Consider the following 23082-nt stretch of genomic DNA (forward strand, 5'->3'; position numbering starts at 1 on the left):
AATATGGATATTTATTTGTGAAGGTTAATTTGAGTAGTTTTTTAACTATAAAATTAAAAATCTTTAAAAATATAAATAATATTAAAATATTAAAACATTATAAAATTATATAAAAATGAGAAAGAAAAAGTGGTTTTGCATTTCTTGTTATCTCACAACAGGAAAATCACATTTTCTATATAAGTAAATTTTGTTACTGTGTTTTTTTATCTAATTTGTTTAGGGGTGAGGTTAGAAATTTTGTTTAGAGGTCGAGATAATATTATATTTGGAGAGGGAAAAGTTAAAAATTTTGTATTAAAAGGATTAACTTAAATTATTAAATTTTCAAAAAGGACTAATATTATAATTTTTCTATTTAAGAAAAAGTTAAAAAAAACCTAAATTGAATCTTTTTATATTGAGAGGGGCTAAAGAGAAACTTACCCATTTAGCAAAGAGTCCTTAGCCAATGCCCTCCTTAAAATTGCTAAGTACTTAGCATTGATGTTTGTTGTACTTTGAGGGCCATTTTCTTAACCACTTGTTAACTTCAATGCATGCTGTAAAATCGTAAAAAAACACACACACTTATTATTATGATTAAATATGTGCATAAAAAAAACAGACTTAATTAATAAATTTGTTTAGCATGGATGTTAAACTACAACATTTTAATCATATGACAAATACTTCTCGTATTAGATTTAAATAAATCTGGTTGGACCTTTTATATTTTATTTTATAAATTTTATGATTTTTTCTCACACGGTAATGATATGTTAGTATCATAATTGTTGACTCAACTGTTGTTCACGATCGCATCAACACAGTAACAATTAACGATGAAAACTATTAGTCAAAAGGTTAGTTAATACATTTTAACATTTAAGAATTAAATTGAACATAATTTTTTCAGAAAAGTTCGATTGAATATTTTAACAAACTGTAGAGCTTTTTAACCTTCAAAACTAAACAAAATTAAATTTAATTTGAGTTTATTCGAATAATAATATTTTAATGGGATAAATATTAAAACTATATATGAACTTCGGTCTAATGTGTAACTTTATACATGAACTTTGATTATACTTTGAATTTTGATTTGAACCGTCGTCACAAATTATTAATACAATTATTAAGATAGTGTCATTTTATGTTTATATATTTCATATACAAATAATTATATTTATCCAATATAAATATAAGTTGATGTATTTATTTATTTAAATATGTATAATTGAATCAAAATAAAAATTTCATGTATATATTTAAACCATAATCGAGTTAAAATTCATGTATCAAATTACACATTAAATCAAAGTTAGAAGCATAATTTTAAAAAATTCTCCTTTTAAAATTGTAAACACCACTATTGGAACACATTTTTTTTACATGATTGGGATAAAATTTTAATTTCATGATTTTTCTTGTTGAGCGCCGCCAGCCCGAAAGAAATTCATTTTAAACTTGGCAGCTGTTTGTGCCTTTCTTGGGGTAATGATTTTGATCATAATTAAACCAGGATCCACTTACAAAATCGAAAAAGATTAAATTAAAATCAGTCAAAAACAAGACCAATCCGGTTTTTTTTTTCATTTCCAGTCTGTTGTTTTTAAAATCAATGTCTTAGGGCCACCCATGTTGTGAACCTAATTCAATGTTTGGTGGTCTAAAATGATAAAATAAGCAAAGTTTGGCAATTTTCAATTTCCTGGCGCTCTTTTCCAGGATAATTTTCTTGTACTTTTTTAGCAAATACTGCTTGGAAGCTAAACAACTGCTTTCACCACTGCGTGTTTTTTAACTCCGAATAGAATCCGATTCCTTTGCTGTTGGGAATAGCTTGAAATCTCCAAGAACACGGCCATGTGGGTGTAGTAAACGCATTAACCCCAAAAGCCAAAAAGGAAAAGAAAATCTATCATTCTTTACCAGTGGTTGGTGTTGATTTCATAATGAAAGAACAAACAAGAGTAACTAGATTCCAGTTCTAGAGGGGGAAAAAGATCAATTATTCTCCTTACCTTTGAAGAATCTCAGGTGCTGTATTTCATTACCTTGTTTTCCGCAAACTTATTTACAAGAATGTATCATGTCTTTGTCGGTGTCTGCTGTTTCAAATGTTTTTTAGTAACATGTTCGTATCTGGGTTTCCTTTGCTTTTCACCAGGTTCAAGTGCTTTCTCTTCCTCTCATATCTGGCTCGGACTGAATTATATGTTAAAAAACAGAAAACTTTGAAACTTTTCCATGGAGTTTTGCACTTTGTTTTTACTGATATCATGTCTTTCATGGAGTTTATTTGTTTTATGTGACTCTCAATTACAAACCTCTCAAAGCCAAGTTCTCCTTCAGCTAAAGAAGCATTTGGAGTACCCAAAGCAACTTGAGATATGGTACGATAGAAAAACAGAATTTTGTTCTTTACCACCATCTGCAAACTTGAACATCACATGCGAGTTCAACTCAGTCACTGAGCTCAATATAATGGGAGATAAGCCTGCAACTAAGGCTAGTGATTTTGCTGGTTTCCCAATACCAAACAAGACTTTATCACACAGCTTTTCAATGGATTCTTTTGTTACAACTCTTTCAAGGCTTTCAAGCTTGAAGACTCTCAGTTTAATCTCTTTAGGCATTTGGGGTCCTCTTCCTGATAAAATCCGTAGGTTATCTTCACTTGAATACTTGGATTTGAGCTCAAATTTCCTCTTTGGTTCAATCCCTCCCAAAATGTTCACATTATTGAAGCTTCAAACTTTTGTATTGGATGATAATGTGTTTAATGATACAGTTCCAAGCTGGTTAAACTCTTTGCCAAATCTGACAACTCTGAGGATGAAGAAGAATAGATTGAAAGGTCCATTTCCATCTTCAATAGAGGGTATTAAAACACTTGTTGATCTTGATTTATCTAGCAATGAAATCTCAGGGGATTTGCCTGATCTTAGCAGCTTAACAAATCTGAAACTGCTTGATTTGAGGGGAAACAAATTGGGTTCTCATCTGCCAACATTACCTAAAGGGTTGCTTATGGTTTTCCTCAACAACAACTCTTTCACGGGGGAAATCCCAACACAATATGGCCAATTAAATCAGCTTCAACACATTGATGTGTCATTTAATATGTTAACTGGCAAACCTCCACCTGAACTTTTCTCCTTACCAAGCCTCGCTCACTTGAATTTAGCATCAAATACAATGAAAGGCTCCCTTCCAGACAATCTAAACTGTGGGAGAAACCTTGAGTTCGTTGATATATCAAACAATAGGCTAATGGGAAGCTTGCCTTCTTGTTTAAACTCTGAAACAAGAGATAACAGAGTTATTAAGTTCAGTGGCAATTGTTTATCCATTGCCGGACATCATCAGCATCCAGAATCATATTGCAGAGAATTTAAAGTTCATGTTTATAAGAGCAATAATGGTGGCAAGGGCATAGGAGTATCGGTTGGTCTCATTGTTGGAATTGCAGTTCTCATTGTACTTTTGGCTATTGGCCTTCTCATTGTGTGTCGAAGATACTGCCCTCGCGTGATATCGGAGCAACATTTACTGCAGAAATCAGTACCAGAGAACTCAACAGCAGGGTTATCATCTGAGATTTTAACCAATCCAAGTAGGTTATTCACTAGAATACAGTTGTCCTTCATTATGTTGCTTGAAGAACTTATATCCGAGACTTATGTCCAACACATATACGGATATATGGCTATAGAAAACTTTAGAAACAATTCAAGATAACTCATATTGGATACGTATCCAATATCCAAGACTCACAACTGAGTCTGAATAATGTAAGAAACTCATACTAGAGTCCAAGTAGGGGAGGTTTTCTATGAGAAAAATTTTCATGCTTCGACTCTTCATTTTTCTTGAAGATTAGTGTCCAATGTTTGTCTAATGCATATTTGGATATGGTCACAAGAGTACGACCTTTTAAAATTTTGAATATATCCGAATTGAAATAAAAGAGAAAATCTAGGAGAAAATTTGATGTAAATACGTAGGGTGATGATATCTCATTTTTCCCTTAGATTGTTCTTCAGGACATGTTTTTGAATCTTCAAAGTCGGAGGTACAAATTCTTCCAAGTTGTCGATCATTCAGTCTGGAAGAGTTAAAGGAAGCTACAAACAATTTCGATAGCTCGGCTTTTCTCGGCGAAGGTTCATACGGAAAGGTAAATTCTAGATTCTGGAACTTTACATTACATAAATCTCCATGAAAAGAATGACCCATTTTCAGTTATTCATCACTGAATCAGCTATTCAATCCTTTCCCAGATTTTCAAAGGGTTATTAAAGAATGGAACCCAAGTTGCTATAAGATGCCTGCCCACATCCAAGAAATACTCGATCCGTAACCTGAAACTCAGGTTGGATATGCTGGCGAAGATTCGACACCCACATTTGGTTTGCATTTTGGGGCACTGCATTGAAGTTGAACAAGATGATCATTGCAGTATAAACAGAGTCTTCTTCGTGCTTGAATATATTCCTAATGGGAATTTTCGTTCTCATCTCTCTGAAAATTCTCCTGGAGAAGTTCTCAGTTGGCCTGAACGATTAGCAGTTCTGATATGCGTTTGCAAGGCAGTGCATTTCTTGCATACTGGAGTTATTCCTGGTTTCTTCCACAACAGATTGAAGACAACTAACATCTTGATCAATGAACATCGATTGGCAAAGTTGGGTGACTATGGGCTATCAATTATCTCCGAAGAAACGGGCAACTATGGGGTAAGGGTAGGGCGTAAACGATCGATTTTAAAAAAAATCAAATTTGATTTTATGTTTTAAGTAATCAAACAAAACAAGTTTCATCAAGTCTAATTGAACGAGCTCGGGTGAAGTTCAAACTTTAAAGTGAAACTCAATCGAGCTTTGAATCTCAAATCAAAATATTTGGTTTTACACCTGTAAGTAAGAGTCCGATTTGCTGATCCTTGGTTTTAATTGATTGCAAACTTACATCTTATTCTTGATTTTCAGACAAAAGGACAGGAACCTAAATCATGGTAAGAACTATTTTCTTTTGATGTGATCATTGTTTAATGTTGAGGCGATCAAATCTAATCTTATTTTTTAGGTGAGCTATGTATATTAGCAGTTTTAAGCTGAGATGCTTACTATGTGGACAATATGTTCAGGCAAATGACAAGATTAGATGATGATGTTTATAGCTTTGGACTCATCTTGCTGGAATCAATGCTTGGTCCTTCCGTACCTGCTAAAACAGAGGCGACTCTACGAGGTGAATTGGTACGGTGTGACTTAAACTATGAATTGTTACTGTGTGACGTTTTCTCTGGATTTATTAAGATACTAGTATACCCTAGTTATTTGCTATCTTTTATTGAAACTTCAGTGAGATTATTATAGTTGGAATAAATTTGAACAGGCATCATTAAGCAAGCAGGAAGGGCGTGTAAGGTTGATGGACCCAGTAGTGTTAGCGACGTGTTCAGAAGAATCAATAACAGTGGTGATTAGCTTAACATATAAGTGCATTTGTCCAGAATTGTGGAGCCGCCCAACTTTCGATGACATCCTTTGGAATTTGCAACATGCTGCACATCTCCAACCAAATATTTCCCATGCTTAACAATAGGTTGGTTCAATCACTGTATATATATATATAGTTCTTTCCATGTGATAATTTCATTAAAATTATGATATTGTAATCGGTTTTTTATCAATTGGAATCCAATTTTTTAGCTGCTGAACCTAAGAGCCTAATAAACCCAGCAGCATCACAACTTGAATATATATATAACCACTCTCAAAGGAGGAGATTTCCTCCCTGTACAAGCTATGGCCACTGGTCCGACTAGCTACAGAAACTGGCCCTTTGTATAGTTTCAGAGTTACGGAGCCGGTGGTGGTGATCTAGTCTTCTCGTTGATTCGTGATGTGGATCAAACCACCTTCCTGCATAAACTAGCTCAGCATACTTTGAATGCAAGTGAATCTTTAACTTGAATGGTTATGTTGGAACATTTTCAAATATTTATAGTATCCGAATAACTATAAATGAATGGGTGTAATTAATCAAAAGATAAATCTTTTGGTCATTGGTCAAAAGTTATATCATTTGATTTTTAAAAAGAATTATAATTATTCAAAAATATTATTTGAATAGTTACAAAATTAAATGAATAATTATTATTATATATTTATTCATAAAGACACCTATTGAAAGTTGTCTTTATGAAGAGACAAGAAAATTCCTATAAATAGGAATGAGTTTTCATTTGGAAATATATCAACAAATTCTAATATTATTTCTTCTCTTCCTTCATTTTCTAATATTATTAGATTATTTTATAAAGTATTCTGCAGAAATCCTTTGTAAAATTGAGTTTTGTTACACATTACTCAAGTGCATAGTGGACTATTCTCGTCAGTGCAAAATGCAAATAGTCATTGGCTTCATTGTATCATCGAGGTTAATTTGCTTGGAACTCATTTGCACACTGAAGATAAGTGGGGGCGAATATAACCTTAAAGATAGTGGCTTGATACACGCCTTGGAGCCTTGTCCTATTTCTTCTTTTTCTTTTCGAGTTCCGATCGTGTGTTCGAGATTTTCCTTACTGGAGTTTTGTAATAACAATTTTAAGGTTATAATTCATGATGACTACCACAACACATGAAAGTGGAACACTAAGGGAGTTGGCTTCCAACTTTGTTAAACTTGATCGTTTTGATGGTGGCAATTTTCGACGATGGCAGAAAAAGATGCACTTTTTGTTATCAACTTTGAAGATTGCTTATGTTTTGGATACTCCAAGACCTGAAGAGAATGAAAACGAATCTGTTGCTGCAACCCGAGAAAGACAAAAATGGGACAATGTTGATTACATGTGCATGGGCCACATATTGAATGGTTTATCTGATGGTTTGTTCGACAACTACCAAAACGACGTCACCGCTAAAGAATTATGGGACAAATTGGAGGCAAGATACATGACCGAAGATGTTACAAGTAAGAAATTTCTTGTCAGTAGTTTCAATAATTATCAAATGGTTGATGGTCGTTCTGTTATGAAACAATTTCGTGATATTGAAAAGATGCTGAATCAATTTAAGCAATATGATATGAAAATGGATGAAATGATTGTGGTATCCTCTATAATAGACAAACTTCCTCCATCTTGGAAAGACTTTAAAAGAAGTCTAAAACAAAAGAAAGAGGAAATATCTCTTGAGGCTTTGGCAAATCATCTTCGTATTGAAGAAGAGTATCGAAAATAAGATCAGAACCTAAATTTTGAAAATGCCAAAGTACATGTTACGGAAGAAGTACAGACTACTAAACCATTCAAAAGAAAGTTCAATCAGGCTGATAGAGCACCTAAGTTCAAAAAGAAACAAAAGGGTTCATGCTATCATTGTGGAAAGCCGGGACATTTCAAGAATGAATGTCGATTTTTAAAGAAGAAATCATCTTCTAAGGTTGATAATAACGAAAAGTTTGTTGCAATGATATCTGAAATTAATATGGCACAAGATGATAATACATGGTGGATTGATACCGGAGCAACCAAACATGTGTGCAAAGACAAAAGCATGTTCACAAAGTTCACACAATGTGAAAATGACAATGTCTTGTACATGAGAAATTCTTCCACCGCAACAATTAAAGGCAAAGGGTCTGTTGAACTACAATTCACTTCCGGAAAGGTTTTAACCTTAAATGATGTATATTATGTACCAGAAGTTAGGAAAAATTTAGTGTCTGGAAGTCTGTTGAATAAGTTTGGTTTCAAACTTGTTTTTGAGGCAGATAAGTTTATTTTGTCTAATGGAGGAATTTTTGTGGGAAAAGGGTATATGTATGAAAGCATGTTCAAACTTAATATTATTAATAAGAATAAAAATACTATTTCGCTTATATGGTTGAATCATTTTGTTTGTGACATTATAGATTAGGTCATTTGAATTATAGAAAATTGAATGACATGTATAAATTAGATTTAATTCGGTTTTAATAATAATATTGAAAAATGCAATACTTGTATGTTGACTAAAATTACAAGAAATATTTTCCCTAAGGTTAAAAGGAAAACAAAATTGCTTGATTTGATACATAGTGATTTATGTGACTTGCATAATACTCCTACATTAGGTGGAAAGAAATATTTTGTTACTTTTATTGATGATTGTTCTAGATATTGTTATGTATATTTATTGCATTCAAAAGATGAAGTGCTTGATAAATTTAAAGTTTATAAATCAAGTTGAACTTGATGTGAATCATTTATCAAGTGCTTAAGATCGGATAAAGGTGGAGAATACTATAATCCAAGTTATTTTGAACTCACTGGAATTGTCCATCAAGTTTCAGCCCCTTACACACCACAACAAAATGGTGTAGCTGAAAGAAAAATAGAGTCTTGACTGAAATGGTAAATTCAATGTTATCATATTCAGGTATTGGACAAGGTTTTTAGGGAGAAGCTGTTCTAACAGCTTGTCACATATTGAATAGAGTTCCTAATAAGGAAACTAAAATAACCCCCTATGAACAATGGAAGAAAAGGAAACCAAACCTTAATTATTTGAAGGTTTGGGGTTGTAGAGCTATTGTAAAAGTTCCAACGCCTAAACGTAAAAAGTTAGGTGAAAGAGGAATTGAATGCATATTTATAGGTTATGCACATAATAGCAAGGCATATAGGTTCATGGTAATTGAACCAAATGATTCAATTTCAATTAATACTGTTATTGAATCAAGAGATGCTATTTTTGATGAAAATAGATTTAATTCTATATTAAGACAATTACAACCACAACAATTGATTCATTCTTCAAATGAGAATGAGATTCCATTGAAACAAATTGATAATAATGATGAATCTTGTCAAGAATTAAGAAGAAGTATGAGGATTAAAAAGGTAAAAGATTTTGGACCAGATTTCATTATGTTTCTTGTAGAAGGAAAAGGTGAAAGTATATGCAATAAGATACCTTATTGTTATAATACCGAATCTGATCCTATTACATTTGAAGAGGCGGTGAAATCTCAAGACTCGCTTTTGGAAAGAAGCAATAAATGATGAGATGGATTCAATAATGGGAAATCAAACTTGGATCTTAGTTGATCTTCCACCAGGTTCCAAACCAATAGGTTGTAAATGGATCTTCAAAAAGAAAATGAAGGTCGATGGAACCATTGATAAATTTAAAGCAAGGTTGGTAGCAAAAGGTTTTACACAAAGACAATGTATTGATTACTTTGATACCTATGCTCCAGTAGCAAGAATTGCTAAAATTAGACTATTAATATCACTTACCTTTATATATAATTTGGTTGTTCACCAAATGGATGTTAAAACTGCATTTTTAAATGGTGAATTGGAAGAGGAAGTGTACATGGAGCAACTGGAAGGATTTGTTGTTCCAGGACAAGAGCATAAGGTATGTTAGCTTGTTAAATCTTTATATGGGCTTAAACAAGCACCAAAACAATGGCACCAAAAGTTTGACAAGGTTGTTTTAGCTAATGGCTATAAAATAAATGAATCCCATAAGTGCATATATAGCAAATTTGATAATGGAAAGGGTGTCATAATTTGCTTATATGTAGATGACATGCTCATTTTTGGCACGGATTTGGAACAAATAGAAAACACAAAGAAATTCTTGTCAAACAACTTTGCTATGAAGGATATGGGTGTAGCAGATGTTATTCTTGGGATTAAAATAACCCGAGGTGAAAGCACTATAGCTTTATCAGAATCACATTACATTGGAAATGTACTTAAAAAGTTTGATCTCTTCAACTGTATACCAGCATCTACACCCATGGATCCTCAATTAAAATTAGTATCTAATGCTGGTAGGAAAATTGATCAATTGAAATATGCAAGTCTAATTGGTTGTCTTATGTATATAATGACTTGTACAAGACCGGATATTGCATATTTGTTGGAAAATTGAGTAGGTACACAAGTAATCCAAGTAGTTTGCATTGGCAAGCTTTGAATAGAGTACTTAGGTACTTAAAGAAAACTATTAACTATGGATTGTGTTATAATGGATATCCTCCGGTTTTAGAAGGGTATTCGGATGCTAGTTGGATTACAAGTTTGGAAGATCATGCATCTACTAGTGGATGGATCTTCATTCTTGGTGGAGGAGTCATTTCTTGGGGTTCCAAGAAACAAACATATATTACCGATTCCACCATGGCGTGAGAATTTATTGCATTAGTCATTGCATCTAAAGAAGCGAATGGTTAAGAAATTTGCTTTATGATGTACCTTTATGGCCTAAGCCAATTTCACCTATTTCTATCCGTTGTGATAGTGAGGCTACTCTAGCAAAGACATATAGCCAAGTATATAATGGAAAGTCTAGACACATTGGATTAAGACATAGTTATGTCCGACAATTAATCTCTGATGGAGTGATCACTATTAATTATGTGAGGTCAAGTGAAAATTTGGCGATCCTTTGACAAAAGTCTTGCTAGAGATGCAGTAAAAAGGACCTCAAAAGGGATGGGACTCAAGCCTATTAATTAGAGTCACCCATGATGGAAACTCGACTCAACGCTTGGTATAACGTCAAGTCTTGAGTGCAATGAGACAAAGTACATCATTAGTATGTGACTGTTAGCACTATAAATAAATTCATCTTAAGATTAAAGTGCTAGGTACCCGTAATGATAAGGGAAGGATGAGTAATATACTTTTAATGGACCCATAACATAAATATGTTAGAGTGTTATAATTACGGGAACACTTTTGATGGGAACTACCTATGTGAGTGGAAGTGTGGCCGTTTCTAGGAGCTTAAGGGCTTGGCTCTGACAGCACTCATGAAAAGAGGACATAGACACATGGCCATAATAATGTCCCTAGATACTAAGCATTGACTGATGTTGAAATCATTGTGTGAGATGTATTCAGTTAATCAAATGGAATAGTTGGTTCAAAGCTTAGTCTACCATGCAATTTTGATTAACTTTAACATGTTTTTCACTAAGTGAAGGTTCAATTGTAAGACACCTTTATTTATGCAAATTGATTTTCAAGAATATCAAAATCTAAATATTTTGAAAATGGGGAGATTGTTGGAACATTTTCAAATATTTATAGTATCCCAATAACTATAAATGAATGGTGTAATTAATCAAAAGATAAATCTTTTGGTCATTGGTCAAAAGTTATATCATTTGATTTTTAAAAAGAATTATAATTATTCAAAAATATTATTTGAATAGTTACAAAATTAAATGAATAATTATTATTATATATTTATTCATAAAGACACCTATTGAAAGATGTCTTTATGAAGAGACAAGAAAATTACTATAAATAGGAATGGGTTTTCATTTGGAAATATATCAACAAATTCTAATATTATTTCTTCTCTTCCTTCATTTTCTAATATTATTAGATTATTCTATAAAGTATTACTCAGAAATCCTTTGTAAAATTGAGTTTTGTTACACATTACTCGGTGCATAGTGGACTATTCTCAATCGGTGCAAAACGCAAATAGTCATTGGCTTCATTGTATCCTCGAGGTTAATTTGCTTGGAACTCATTTGCACACTGAAGATAAGTGGGGGCGAATATAACCTTAAAGATAGTGGCTTGATACACGCCTTGGAGCCTTGTCCTATTTCTTCTTTTTCTTTTCGAGTTCCGATCGTGTGTTCGAGATTTTCCTTACCGGAGTTTTGTAATAACAGGTTACAGACTAGCTCACGAACAGCGTTGAATAGGATTGCACCACCGGGAGGGAGTTTGGTAGACTCCACGACTTTTCATGCCAACAAGCCGGTTTTCAACCATGTCAATACGACCAATTCCATGTTTCCCACCCAATCTCATTCAGCATGAAAGGAACCTGGTGACTGTTTACAATCAAAAGCAGTTTGTAAATGCTTTTCCTCCAAAAAGAAAAGCTGAGAGATCTGATGCTTTTTAAGTGAAAATACCTGAATATCATTTTTTGAATTTTATTTCAAATGTATAGATTTCCACCAAACTACACAATTTGTTGATCATTTTTATAAGCCTTCACAGTATAGGTTTGTTTACTTGTGCATTTTACTAGTAATTATGATTATGATACTAATAATATCTCTAATGAACTTACGATGTAGTCATAAATAACTAATCGTATAACCATTTACGAGGACATAAAATTACATCAACGCTTCCAAATTATGATCTGAAGGTGAAGTATATGATTGCTATATTTCATATATTTAAATTAAATTTTACAGATAACTTATGTTAATTATTTAAAAACATTTAAAATTTATATTCTATATAATTATACTAAATTATTTAAATATCATTAACTAATTTTTTTACTTCCTGTTTAAATATTATTTACTACTTTTTTTTCTATGATACTTCCATTTTAAGATAATATATATTTACATAAATTTAGGACAGAACAAGTCAATCAGATTACTGGGTCCAACAATATATTTTTTTTCCAAACATGCAAAAAAGTGTTTCATTAACAGGACCAACAGGTTTCCGCGAAGGGCAATGCTTAAGAAACTAAAAAAAATCTGCTAACATTGCTTATTGATCAGGAATTCCAACAAACACGAAAAAGAATCACTACATATTCACAGCATCCTCTCTTTCCTTCTACGGGTTGTTACACACAAAATTAATGAATAGACATGCTCTTCGTGCCAACATCACGGCGATGGAGAAGAAAACAAGACCTGGGATGTTTCGCTACCTTAAAATGTAACCCATCCCCAAACTAGCCCGAGAAGCAAGAACGGAGTTAGAAACCTATACTTTGATTTTACAAACAAAATAGCTTTCCCAGTGAACACTCTCCAACAGGCAACACCTTAGCAAAATTACTTGCATACAGGATTTTAGAAGAAAAAGCCTAGAAACGAACCATTTGTACAAAGAAGCTTTCACATAAAGTAGCTGAGAGCCTTTTTTCTTCTTGAGCCACCCTCGCCGTATAGCTCATTCCATTGAAGCAGCTCGGTCATGTTTACGGACTCGGATGATACACTTGCACATACCTGTTAAAGTGGTTTGGTTAATAATTTCTTTCTTAGGAGGGAAAAACACTACAATAATATTTGTTTTCCAATTACCTGCTGGTGAGCATATCTGCAGTCCACCATGTTTAGAGGGCGTATATCAGCACTCCTGCATAAAGACGGAGGAGGTTTGCTCTCTGCAAGAGCAGCAGCTTGTTCCTGCCATCAATGTACAAAATATTAAAAACACATCGGCAACATGCAAATAGTGAGATGATCATTTCAATACCTTGTTTCCCCTTTCTGATGATGTAGATTCCGTAGAACTATACATTTTATTTACTATTTCAGTAAATCAAAACGAAAACAAAAATCTAAGCAGTCAACTTTTGCATGCTGGTTGAAAGTTAGTGATTCAGAGTTGTAACCTTAGAAATCAGTTTCATCGATACACTAGGAAAGGTCACATCTAACATTCGTACACAAGACCCAGAGTTCGTAAGCTATTCACGTTTGAGTCGAAAAAAACTCTCAAATTCCGTTTGGTCATCATAGAATCGAGCTTGAGCAACTTGAGGCTATTGGGTGAGCCAAATTTTAGTATCTCAATGCTCAACTCAAGCTTTTTTTAAGTAGTATTAAAGATATTTTAATTTGCAGCTGAACTTGAAGTTGACCTCAGAGCTCAAGCAACAATCAAGTTTGCAGTCAAGCATGAAATTGAACTCATTTCTTACCAGATAAATGAATATAATTGAAAGAGTTCAACCATTCGATCTTTTTTTTGGATAAAGTTCAAGCCAAACCTCAAATTTTGAGTCAAGCTCAAGCATGAACTTCTTACAACTGGATCTAATCTCGATTACACCCCTAATCTACCCCGCATAACATGGTCAATTCAACACTAAAAATCACAATGGCTATCCTGACTACTAAACCAATTCATTCCATCTAGCTATGGCCATTAATCCTAACTTCATGAAGTCAACACCATTACATAGACATAAAAGGGCCAAAATCCTTCCATAAGAAAAAAATAGTAAACACTGGCCATTGATCGCAATACCAACCTTTTTCTCCCTTTCCAGAATCTCCTTAATTGGACGGTGTGCAGCAGTCACGCATAGATTCTGCAATATAACAAAGTAAAAAAAGCAGTCAGCTAAAAGGTACAAGAAAATATTCATTGGATATTAGGAAAGACTAGTCATAACCTTAAGATCGCTCCCGGAGTATCCTTCTGTCATACTTGCAACAGCATCAAAATCAACATAAGGAGACAATTCCTCCTTTGCAAGAATAACCTTTAGTATTTTTGCTCTATTTGCAGCATCTGGCAAATTTACCATCAATCTGCCAAATTAGAAACCGTTAGTAGACGGTCTCAAAGTACCAATAAGTTAAACTGGAGTAAGCTGGTGATACATGCACACATGGTGTATGTGCAAGAATTAGACTGCATCTAAAGGATATATTTGGCATATCAACGAAATATTACAATGGTAACCTTTGAAAAAGTGAAGCAAAAGAGGGGAGAAGAACAAAATAGCTTTTCTTATAAATTCTGACAATTGTTGTGTACAAGAATGTCAAGAAAGTTCAATATTTCAAAAGAAAATAGAAAAGGAAATGGGCGTAAGTCATATCTTTTCATTTCTCTTTCCTCCAAAAGGAGCCAAAGTGATACTTTACCTCCACGGCAGCCTTCTAATGACAGCCTCATCAAGGTCGAAAGGCCTATTTGTGGCTGCAAGTACAAGAACCCGTTCAGTGTCTTTTGTACGCAGACCATCCCAGTTCACCATTTCCGCATTGCTTCATGCTCCCCTGGATATTCCCTCAAGCCCAACATGCTATCAACTTATAAGTCACATCAAAGATGAAGGATAAGTACAATGAAACTGGAGTAAATTGAAAATACAAATTGAGGATCATAGGTAACTAACCTCGTCAACAAATACAACACTAGGAGCAACTTTACTGGCTCGGGAAAAAACAGCTTTCACATATTTCTCACCCTCACCAAACCACTGCAAAAGAATAGATATTTTAAAGATATGATACCGTAGCAAAGCCAAATCAGTTGAAAGGGAACCGCAGAATTGACCTTCGATGTTATGCCTGACATTGATATCTTAATGAAGTTTGCATCAGCTTCAGTAGCCACAGCCTTTTTCAGCATAGTCTTCCCAGTTCCAGGAGGTCCAAATAAGAGTATGCCCTTGCAAGGCTATTAACATAAAAGTTAAGGACGAGAATTCCTAGAAAACAAAGAGAATAAAACAAATCCATAGTGCCAAAAAGTGGCAACTCAGATTGAATAGAAGGATTACAACTTATAGAAACAAAAAATATTGCAAACCAACAAAAATTGAGTAGCAATATTTTAAAAGAAACAGCCCATTGCTATATGCTAAATAACCTTGGTTAGTTGTCCCTTGCAAAAGAGTTCAGGCCTCTGCAAAGGAAGCATAACCAACTCCTTTAATGTATCCTTCACGTTTTCAAGAGCTCCAATATCATCAAAGGCAACTCCAATATCACTGGGTGGAATAACATCAGCTAAAAGCCTTTTCTCAAATTCATTTTCTGTTACAACATCCTGAGATCAGCAAACCAACCACAATGAAGATTAGTGGACAGACTCATGAAAGCATGCACTAACTTCGGGAATCAGGATACAAAAATGAAACTTGATAGTGCAACTCATTTTGCTCAAAAGTACGGCAAGGACCTTAAGTGACTTTTTCAAGCTTTTAGATTCATTCTGGATAGCCTGTAAGATTGTAACACTGTACTGGATGCTGCCAGGATAGAAATTGCATCATAATTATGTGCTTCCCATCTGAAAATTGTGTAGCTAAAGCAGTTGAACCAGATTGACAAAATTAACTATCAGGTACCTTTCACAAGACAAAACAAGCCTCGAACTGGAACCAGCTTCAGGGTTCAGTATGAGATGGTGACTCAGAGCCCATCCAACTACTTTCTCAGCACCTGCAACAGATACCAAAATACAAATTTCTGGGGAAATTTTGTCTGATATTATGGAGATGATGATATGCCAAAAGATAGCTTGCTTTCATTTGTAAGGGTTTGATCCTTGATGCGCAAAGTTTCAAGCCCTTCACAGTCCATCCCACTTCGACCTAAAACCTACACAATGGAAAGTATAACAGTAGTATCATTTACAACATGCCGCATTTACAACATAGCATGTCAAGAGAGTTGCCAAACATTCAATAAGCTCAAGCTTGGAGTCAATTAACATAGCATATTCAAGACTAATTTAAACCTCATCCTGGTAATAAATGAGTAATCACAAACTCTAATTTGTTAGGGGGCTCAATGCTGAAAGGGCCAGAGGAGGTGAGGAGGCAGGCAAAGACATTATAAACTTGATTACCTTAAGGACGAATGCCCAAAGGGTGAAAACATTAATAATCTAATGCCACTCACAGTTCTAATCTCCAAGTGAACTCTCATGAAACTTCATTTTCACATGTGCCAAATCTCCATTACTACATGAGCAGAATTCTCAGAACCCATCTAACATAAAGCCAAGTATATCCTCAATGCATAAAGATACTATAAATCACTGGCTAAGTTACTTTCAGGAGCCATAAAATCTTTGTGCTGTTGTTTTTTCCACCTAAAACACCAGAAAAAGAGAAGGAAGAATCGCCCGAATTTCAACAAGTTCCTGTCAGTGAAAAGAACATATAAAGCAATTGACCATTGTAGGCAAAGACTTTACAAGGAACCTTATATGTAAAAAGACCTTAAACAGAAACCAACAAACCCTCTTGGAAAATACTCGCTCAACAAGTTAGAAATCTCGGTAATGATTTGATGTATGTACTACCCTGACCAAGAATTACATATTGGAGCAATATACCTAGTCATCCCTGGAACAACAGTAAGTTTCATACAGAAGTTGGAGAAAGCATACCCTGTCATTCGAAATCCTAATCTTCAAAACAGAGTAAATTTATTCCACTATACACTCCAAAGTACAAGCAACAGTACGCCATACCAAGCAATCAACCTAGTGGATTTAATAAGTATGTGACTAGCCACAGAAGTTCTCCCATGCAATTGTGATATCCTTCATAGTAGTATATAAGAGTATCAAAACTCCACAAGGATATCCAAAAGAACTAAATGTTGCTCTGAATGTTAAAGCTCCAAATAGATGATAAAAGCAACTTAAACCAATCTTTAGCATTTAAAGACCAAGAAAGAAAAAGATATACTAACAGTTTGTAGGAGATTCAGATTCCCCTTCATTTTAAGAGTTTCAGCATCCTGATCCAATTGGTGCTTCCAAGATGCAAGCAGAGCTTCATCCTGTAGTAGTACATAAGCTTCAATAATATATTCCGTTTAAACACACATACAGACAATACAACAAACACAATCTATTATTCGTGATGCACCATCTGAACCTGTGGCATGTGAACGGTCACTCTATTGGGAAAAAGCTTAGTCAAAAATTTTGTCGACTTCGAAACTTCCTTCCCCCTGTCATGCAACCTACCAAAACTATCCTGAGAAAGATCAAAAAGAGAACAAATATCACCCCTCTTGAAATCAAGAATAGCCTATGCAACAGCCCATAAAAGACATAACGTGCATGCATGCACAACTGCTTTGTGTGTGTGGGAGGAAATGTATATTTGCAAGGGAAATGGAAGCTTATGGTCAAAACAGGAAACCCAAATTTTCTTATTATATGAACAGCTGCTCAAGCATCATTAGAAAATTACTGAAAGTAGCATACAAATGAAATAACTCAACTAAAAACAAAGCTGAACATTCTCAGTTATCTCAAATTGAATTAAAAAGATGATCGAAGTAAGAACAATTATTTGCCCTCAATTCAGTTCTCATAAGATAATTCCAAACAATATTAAACTGACCATTATGATGCAACATTTTTTATTACAAACTAATCAAGAAGCTTGGAAAGGATGAAACGACTAAGTATCAATATGCAAACAGCTTTCCACCCCTCATTGAAAAGCACCCACAGTCACCATTTGTTACAATAGTAAATAAAATATTATAACCATCCACAGGATAATAACTTGGGCAGCCTCCACCAGGGAGGGAGACAGAGAGAGAGAGAAAGATAATCTTTTCAAAAGATAGAATCAGTACCAGAAATGCCAAGTCAAGGAGAGAAGTTTGACTGCCACCAAATTTTGTGAAAAGCAAACCACCAGGCTGTGACTGCAGGGTTAAATTTTGAAAGGTTAAGTACTCCTGGAATAAACATTTAAATAGGACAGCCATATTACTCTAGAGCCCAAAACATACTCTTGATCACAAATCTTTCTGATGACTTATGATAGAAGATTGCCCCCAAACTAAAAAATCATGATATTTAATGCCTACTGCTATCTGGAGAATGACACTTCTTGTCATTAACAGTATTTGAATCAATCTGCCACAAAAAATCTCAGCTTTCTCCAATTTTTAATTCTGATTCTCTCGGTTATTGATTTTGTGCTACTTTAATTTATCTTTTTTTTTTATTGATTTTGAGTGACCAAAAAAGAAACTTACCAATAGTTAGGTACTACTAGTGTAGTTTACCCAAGGACAAAAGCAAAGGAGCAGGGAGTGGTCTTGGGGCTAAGCAAGAAAAATAAAAAAACTGAAAATCAACTCGAACCAACTAAATTCTATTTTTTATTTAATATATAATTAATTTTAATTTTTAACATATAAAAATATTTTATATTTAAAATAGTAAAAATAATTTAAAAATTCTTGTTTTTTTAGAAAAAATTGTGAAGAACACTTTAAAATATTGTCAAATAATATTCAAAAGCCATAAAACAAACTTAATTTTTTAAAAATAAGTTTAAAAATTCAAACTAAAAATTAATATGAAAAGATCGAAAATCGAATAGAATTATGATGGGTGGTTCAAAAAATTCCCAAAACTCGATCAAACTGAATCGATATCATTCCTAACCTTGGTCCCAAAAAATGATAAATTTACCATTTAATTCATAAATTTTTTATGAAATTATATGTTAATATAATTATAAAATTGTACTTTAATTCGTTATATAATTTATGATTCATCTCTAATCCGATTTTCTATATTTATCCCATCCCTCAGCTTTTTCCTAACACATCGATCAAAATAAAAATTATACTATTTTCTATTCTTCCAAAATTTCATCTCTGAATTTCTTTGAACGACCTAGTTGGTGCACCATTAACCGGTAATCATAATCATATAACACAAATGACGGTAAGGGCAAAATCCGATGTAAGTTATTAGTGGACACAGATCAGCAGCTTGCAAATACCCACTTAAGGTTTTCTTACATCCAACAACAATAGTGTATTATATCGGTTTTTAATATATATCTATTTTAAAATTATCATATCTACTTTTGTAGCGTATTGTAGTGAAGGGTTTTTAAGAGTATGTTTTGCCATTGGGCTTTTATCATTTTCAAGCCCATTTTATAATTTCATTTGGGGCATCAAAATTAAATGAAAGAGCCCTTTATTTGACCACGTCCGATAATATTGGCACGTCCTGAAGCCAGAGTCAGCATATTTGAGTTTCGCTCAGTTTTCATTGAAAACCCTAGACCTCCCAACGAAGTAGCAGAGCCGCAGTTTCTCTGTCAATATCCGGTAAGTTCTAGATCTCCATTCAGTCTTGGTGCCGTTTTGGTTCATTATGGTCACTGGTTCGCGCCATCTTCATGGCAGTTTCTCAAGTTCTTTAGTTCATCTTTGTTGTGCGCTTTGTTGTGGTTTGTTTTCTTTAGCTTAGTGGTTTGATCGTGTTATTGATAGATCCGAAGCCGAAATCATGTATTTGATTGGCTATTGGTGGAGCCATTCTTGATTGCTTGTTTTCACGATGTTGTGTATCGAATCCTTTGTTAACTCATCCTTCGTTTCTCTTGTTTGTTTTGGCTATAGTTTTCATAAACAGTAGTTCATAATCTGATTTCTCTCTGATTTCATTTTAATTTCAGAAACAAGAAATGGCTGTCACATTCAACGACCTGGGTTCTGCTGCTGGCTTGAAGAAGCTGGATGAGTATCTCCTTACTCGCAGTTACATCTCTGGGTAATTTTTCAAAAACCATACTTTAATGAAATGTTCTATAGTTGTTAGGTTCTATCTTGTTTGGCTTAGGATTTTTGTTCATATGTTTGTTTTTGCAGGTACCAAGCTTCAAAGGATGATATTACCGTCTACGCAGCTCTATCTGGTGCCCCATCGTCTAGCTATGTTAATGTTTCTCGATGGTACAAACACATTGATGCCCTTTTGAGAATCTCGTGAGTTCTTTTGTCTACTACTCTTATGCGTAATTATAAGTTTATTAGGTGGGATTTGGATGGTTGATAGAAATGTAATGTTTGATTTAGAGGTGTTTCTGAAGAAGGCTGTGGTGTGACTGTTGAGGGATTTGCTCCTGCTGAGGCTGTTGCCACTCCTCCAGTTGCTGATTCCAAGGCAAGTTAATCCGGGTGCTTATATGTTCTAATTTAGTAAATCAAGTGATTTGGTTATTTGCTGATCCATAAGTTGCTTGAATATATTGTGCAATGCAGGCTGCAGCTGCTGAGGATGACGACGACGATGATGTAGATCTGTTCGGTGAAGAGACTGAGGAGGAAAAGAAGGCAGCTGAAGAACGTGCAGCTGCTGTTAAGGCCTCTGGCAAGAAGAAAGAATGTGAGTTCTTTAACTTGTTTCTGTTATGAGTGTTGACTAATGCTTGTAAACTTCTTTTTGGTTCTAAGTTGACTGTTTTAACTTGGGATTTTATTCTTTTGTCTCAGCTGGCAAGTCCTCTGTGTTGTTGGATATTAAACCATGGGACGATGAGACTGACATGAAGAAACTTGAAGAAGCGGTAAGAAGTGTTCAGATGGAAGGACTGCTTTGGGGAGCATGTAAGTGGTTAAACTAATATTGTTTATATTGTATGCAGTTTTATCCATCTAGTGTTAGATTGTGAAAAATAGGCCTGAAGTTTATTTTTAGCTTTTTGAAGTTGAATTGGTTAGAAGTGTATTTCATATGACATAGGATTTCTTTTCATGTTGCAGCTAAGCTTGTGCCCGTTGGTTATGGAATTAAGAAATTGCAAATTATGATGACCATTGTGGATGATTTGGTGTCAGTTGACACTCTCATCGAGGAACATCTGACGGTTGAACCAATCAATGAGTATGTTCAGAGTTGTGACATTGTTGCATTCAACAAAATATGTAAGTACTTCAGATTCTGAATTGTTTTCGTTTTTGTTTCATTTGATACTTTTGTGCTTGAAGGACAGATGTATGGAGCAAAATTTTGTATATTGCATTTGGAACTTTCATCTCACCTTATTACTTACAGTTCTTTTTTTTTCTCTTATTGCAGAATTTGCTATTTGGGATGCCTGCAGTAGGAGTTCCTTGGAGAGGCCTTCAAAGTTATGTTTGAGATTTTCATGTTTTTTGTTTTGCTAGAACTTAATTTAAGTTGTCGTTATTCTTGTGTTGGACAATGGATCGTTTATCATAAATATGGAGCATCAAACACCTGATGGTTTTTAAAAAAAAAGAGAGATCTAGTTTGTGATATTTGTTTGTTTGTGAGGGATTAAGTTTCTAAAATTGGATCGATTTTAGGTAGGTAGAATGTATATTGTTAATACGAGAGAGTAAAGCTTGATTCAAGTACGATTCGGTTGAGGAAAACTGGAGAGAATCCCGGTTGCCTTGAATTAAGGCTAGAAGGATAGGAGGAAATGGGAAATAGGAAGTAGGAAGTAGAAAAGTAGGAAGTTAAATTTTAAGTATTTTTGTTAGAAAAGAATAGTGCGGTAAAAAAGGAAATCAAGAGATAATAATATTTCATCTATCTTAGTGATTTATGATGATAAATTATTTCTAGTTTTCTAGAAATAAAAATTAGTTAAAAATTATATATGTATATATTATTCTTCAAATCTGTCAGTAATGAATGGTCTGAAAATTATTTTGTTTAGTTGAATATGGTAAAAGACATTCTCACCACCTTCATTCCTTTTAATTATATATTAAATTATTGATTCAATTAAATCTTTTAATTATTAAGATTGTTAATTTTTAATCGTTAAATGATATTTCAAAATTTATGACATAATTTGAGGAACAAAAGTTAAATGTTATCATGGAACTGTTTTTGATGAGAAGTGTTATCATACAACTTTTGAAAGTAAATAACTAAAATAAAGAATGGGGATAAAATTTTGTAAATATTTTAAAATTTTAAAATCAAGATTTTTATAATATGTAATTTTGTCATGATTTTTTTAAATTTAAAATCTCACTTAATAAATTAATTTTAATAATTTTATCAATAAAATAATCTATAACCTCAATAATTTAAAAGTGTAAATAAAATGTTATTTTTCGTGCTATTTTGCTATCTCCCATCTCCATCCCTCTTAATCTTAACTCACCTAAACATACAAATATGCTCGAGAATTTTAATTTCTTACATCTTTGATTGTTCCATAGCTTTTCATTCCTATTATCACCCACGATCACCGCCATAAAAATACATTTAAGATATTATATGTTTATATAAAATGTTAGTCGAAATCAATATTTATTATTATTTAAGTACTTTATTAAGTTGGTATTATCCTTAATCAAGTCAACAATTCAATTATGAATTTATAGAAATATATTTTTTAAATTATAATTAATATTATTATGATGATACTTTTACCTTTTCATATTTTATATCATATTTAAATAAAACAATTAAAGATCACAAATCTAAGGATCAAACACGTGTTTGATAGTATTAAAATACAAGTTCATTACCACTCCACTTATATTCATTATTGTATAAATTTTAAAATGACAAAATTTAATAATTTAATAATTTTTAAAGGAATAATTTAAAATTTTATATCAGTTTTTAAATTTCTAATATCTACTTTTCTAGCATATCAAAGTGAAGGGTTTTTAAGGGTATGTTTTGCCATTGGGCTTTAATCATTTCCCCCTAAGTTAAGCCCATTTTATAGTTTTATTTGGGGCCTCAAAATTAAATAAAAGAAAAAGGAGAAAAAAAAA

The 23082-nt window shown here is 33.4% G+C and overlaps 2 protein-coding genes and 1 pseudogene across 6 annotated transcripts; 2 read left to right on the forward strand and 1 right to left on the reverse strand.

The window, feature by feature from the left end:
- Positions 1-1618: 1618 nt before the first annotated feature.
- On the forward strand, positions 1619-5799 carry LOC105764779 (probable inactive leucine-rich repeat receptor-like protein kinase At3g03770). 5 transcript variants are annotated; one of them, XR_008192035.1, is made up of 8 exons: positions 1619-2022; positions 2153-3601; positions 4020-4165; positions 4269-4724; positions 4977-5002; positions 5135-5238; positions 5386-5595; positions 5703-5799. XR_008192035.1 is itself a non-coding variant. In XM_012583532.2 (8 exons), exons 2-7 carry the CDS (start codon positions 2233-2235, stop codon positions 5587-5589), a joined length of 2313 nt encoding a protein of 770 aa, XP_012438986.1. In that variant the 5' UTR covers positions 1623-2022; positions 2153-2232; the 3' UTR covers positions 5590-5595; positions 5703-5799. The 5 variants fall into 5 exon arrangements, 4 of the variants coding, with proteins under 4 accessions (XP_012438993.1, XP_012438986.1, XP_012438987.1 ...); XM_012583532.2 differs by having other exon boundaries at positions 1623-2022; positions 5135-5246; XM_012583539.2 differs by having other exon boundaries at positions 5386-5710.
- Positions 5800-12515: 6716 nt separating this feature from the next.
- LOC105764780 (uncharacterized) lies at positions 12516-18270 on the reverse strand (annotated as a pseudogene).
- A 1212-nt stretch (positions 18271-19482) lies between these two features.
- On the forward strand, positions 19483-21592 carry LOC105764781 (elongation factor 1-delta). The gene is made up of 8 exons (XM_012583540.2): positions 19483-19638; positions 19989-20083; positions 20182-20298; positions 20389-20476; positions 20575-20698; positions 20806-20919; positions 21076-21237; positions 21392-21592. Coding segments are annotated over exons 2-8 (693 nt in total). The 5' UTR covers positions 19483-19638; positions 19989-19997; the 3' UTR covers positions 21394-21592.
- Positions 21593-23082: the final 1490 nt, after the last annotated feature.

This window comes from Gossypium raimondii, chromosome 12 (assembly GCF_025698545.1).
Source record: "Gossypium raimondii isolate GPD5lz chromosome 12, ASM2569854v1, whole genome shotgun sequence".
Taxonomy (NCBI): domain Eukaryota; kingdom Viridiplantae; phylum Streptophyta; class Magnoliopsida; order Malvales; family Malvaceae; genus Gossypium; species Gossypium raimondii.

Coding starts and splice junctions, on each gene's coding strand:
- LOC105764779 (XM_012583532.2), top strand. CDS start 2,233: ATGGAGTTTTGCACTTTGTTTTTACTGATATCATGTCTTTCATGGAGT. Junction 5,003..5,134: donor GGACAGGAACCTAAATCATG/GTAAGAACTATT, acceptor CAATATGTTCAG/GCAAATGACAAGATTAGATG. Junction 5,247..5,385: donor CGACTCTACGAGGTGAATTG/GTACGGTGTGAC, acceptor AAATTTGAACAG/GCATCATTAAGCAAGCAGGA.
- LOC105764781 (XM_012583540.2), top strand. CDS start 19,998: ATGGCTGTCACATTCAACGACCTGGGTTCTGCTGCTGGCTTGAAGAAG. Junction 20,477..20,574: donor CTCCAGTTGCTGATTCCAAG/GCAAGTTAATCC, acceptor TGTGCAATGCAG/GCTGCAGCTGCTGAGGATGA. Junction 20,699..20,805: donor CTCTGGCAAGAAGAAAGAAT/GTGAGTTCTTTA, acceptor CTTTTGTCTCAG/CTGGCAAGTCCTCTGTGTTG.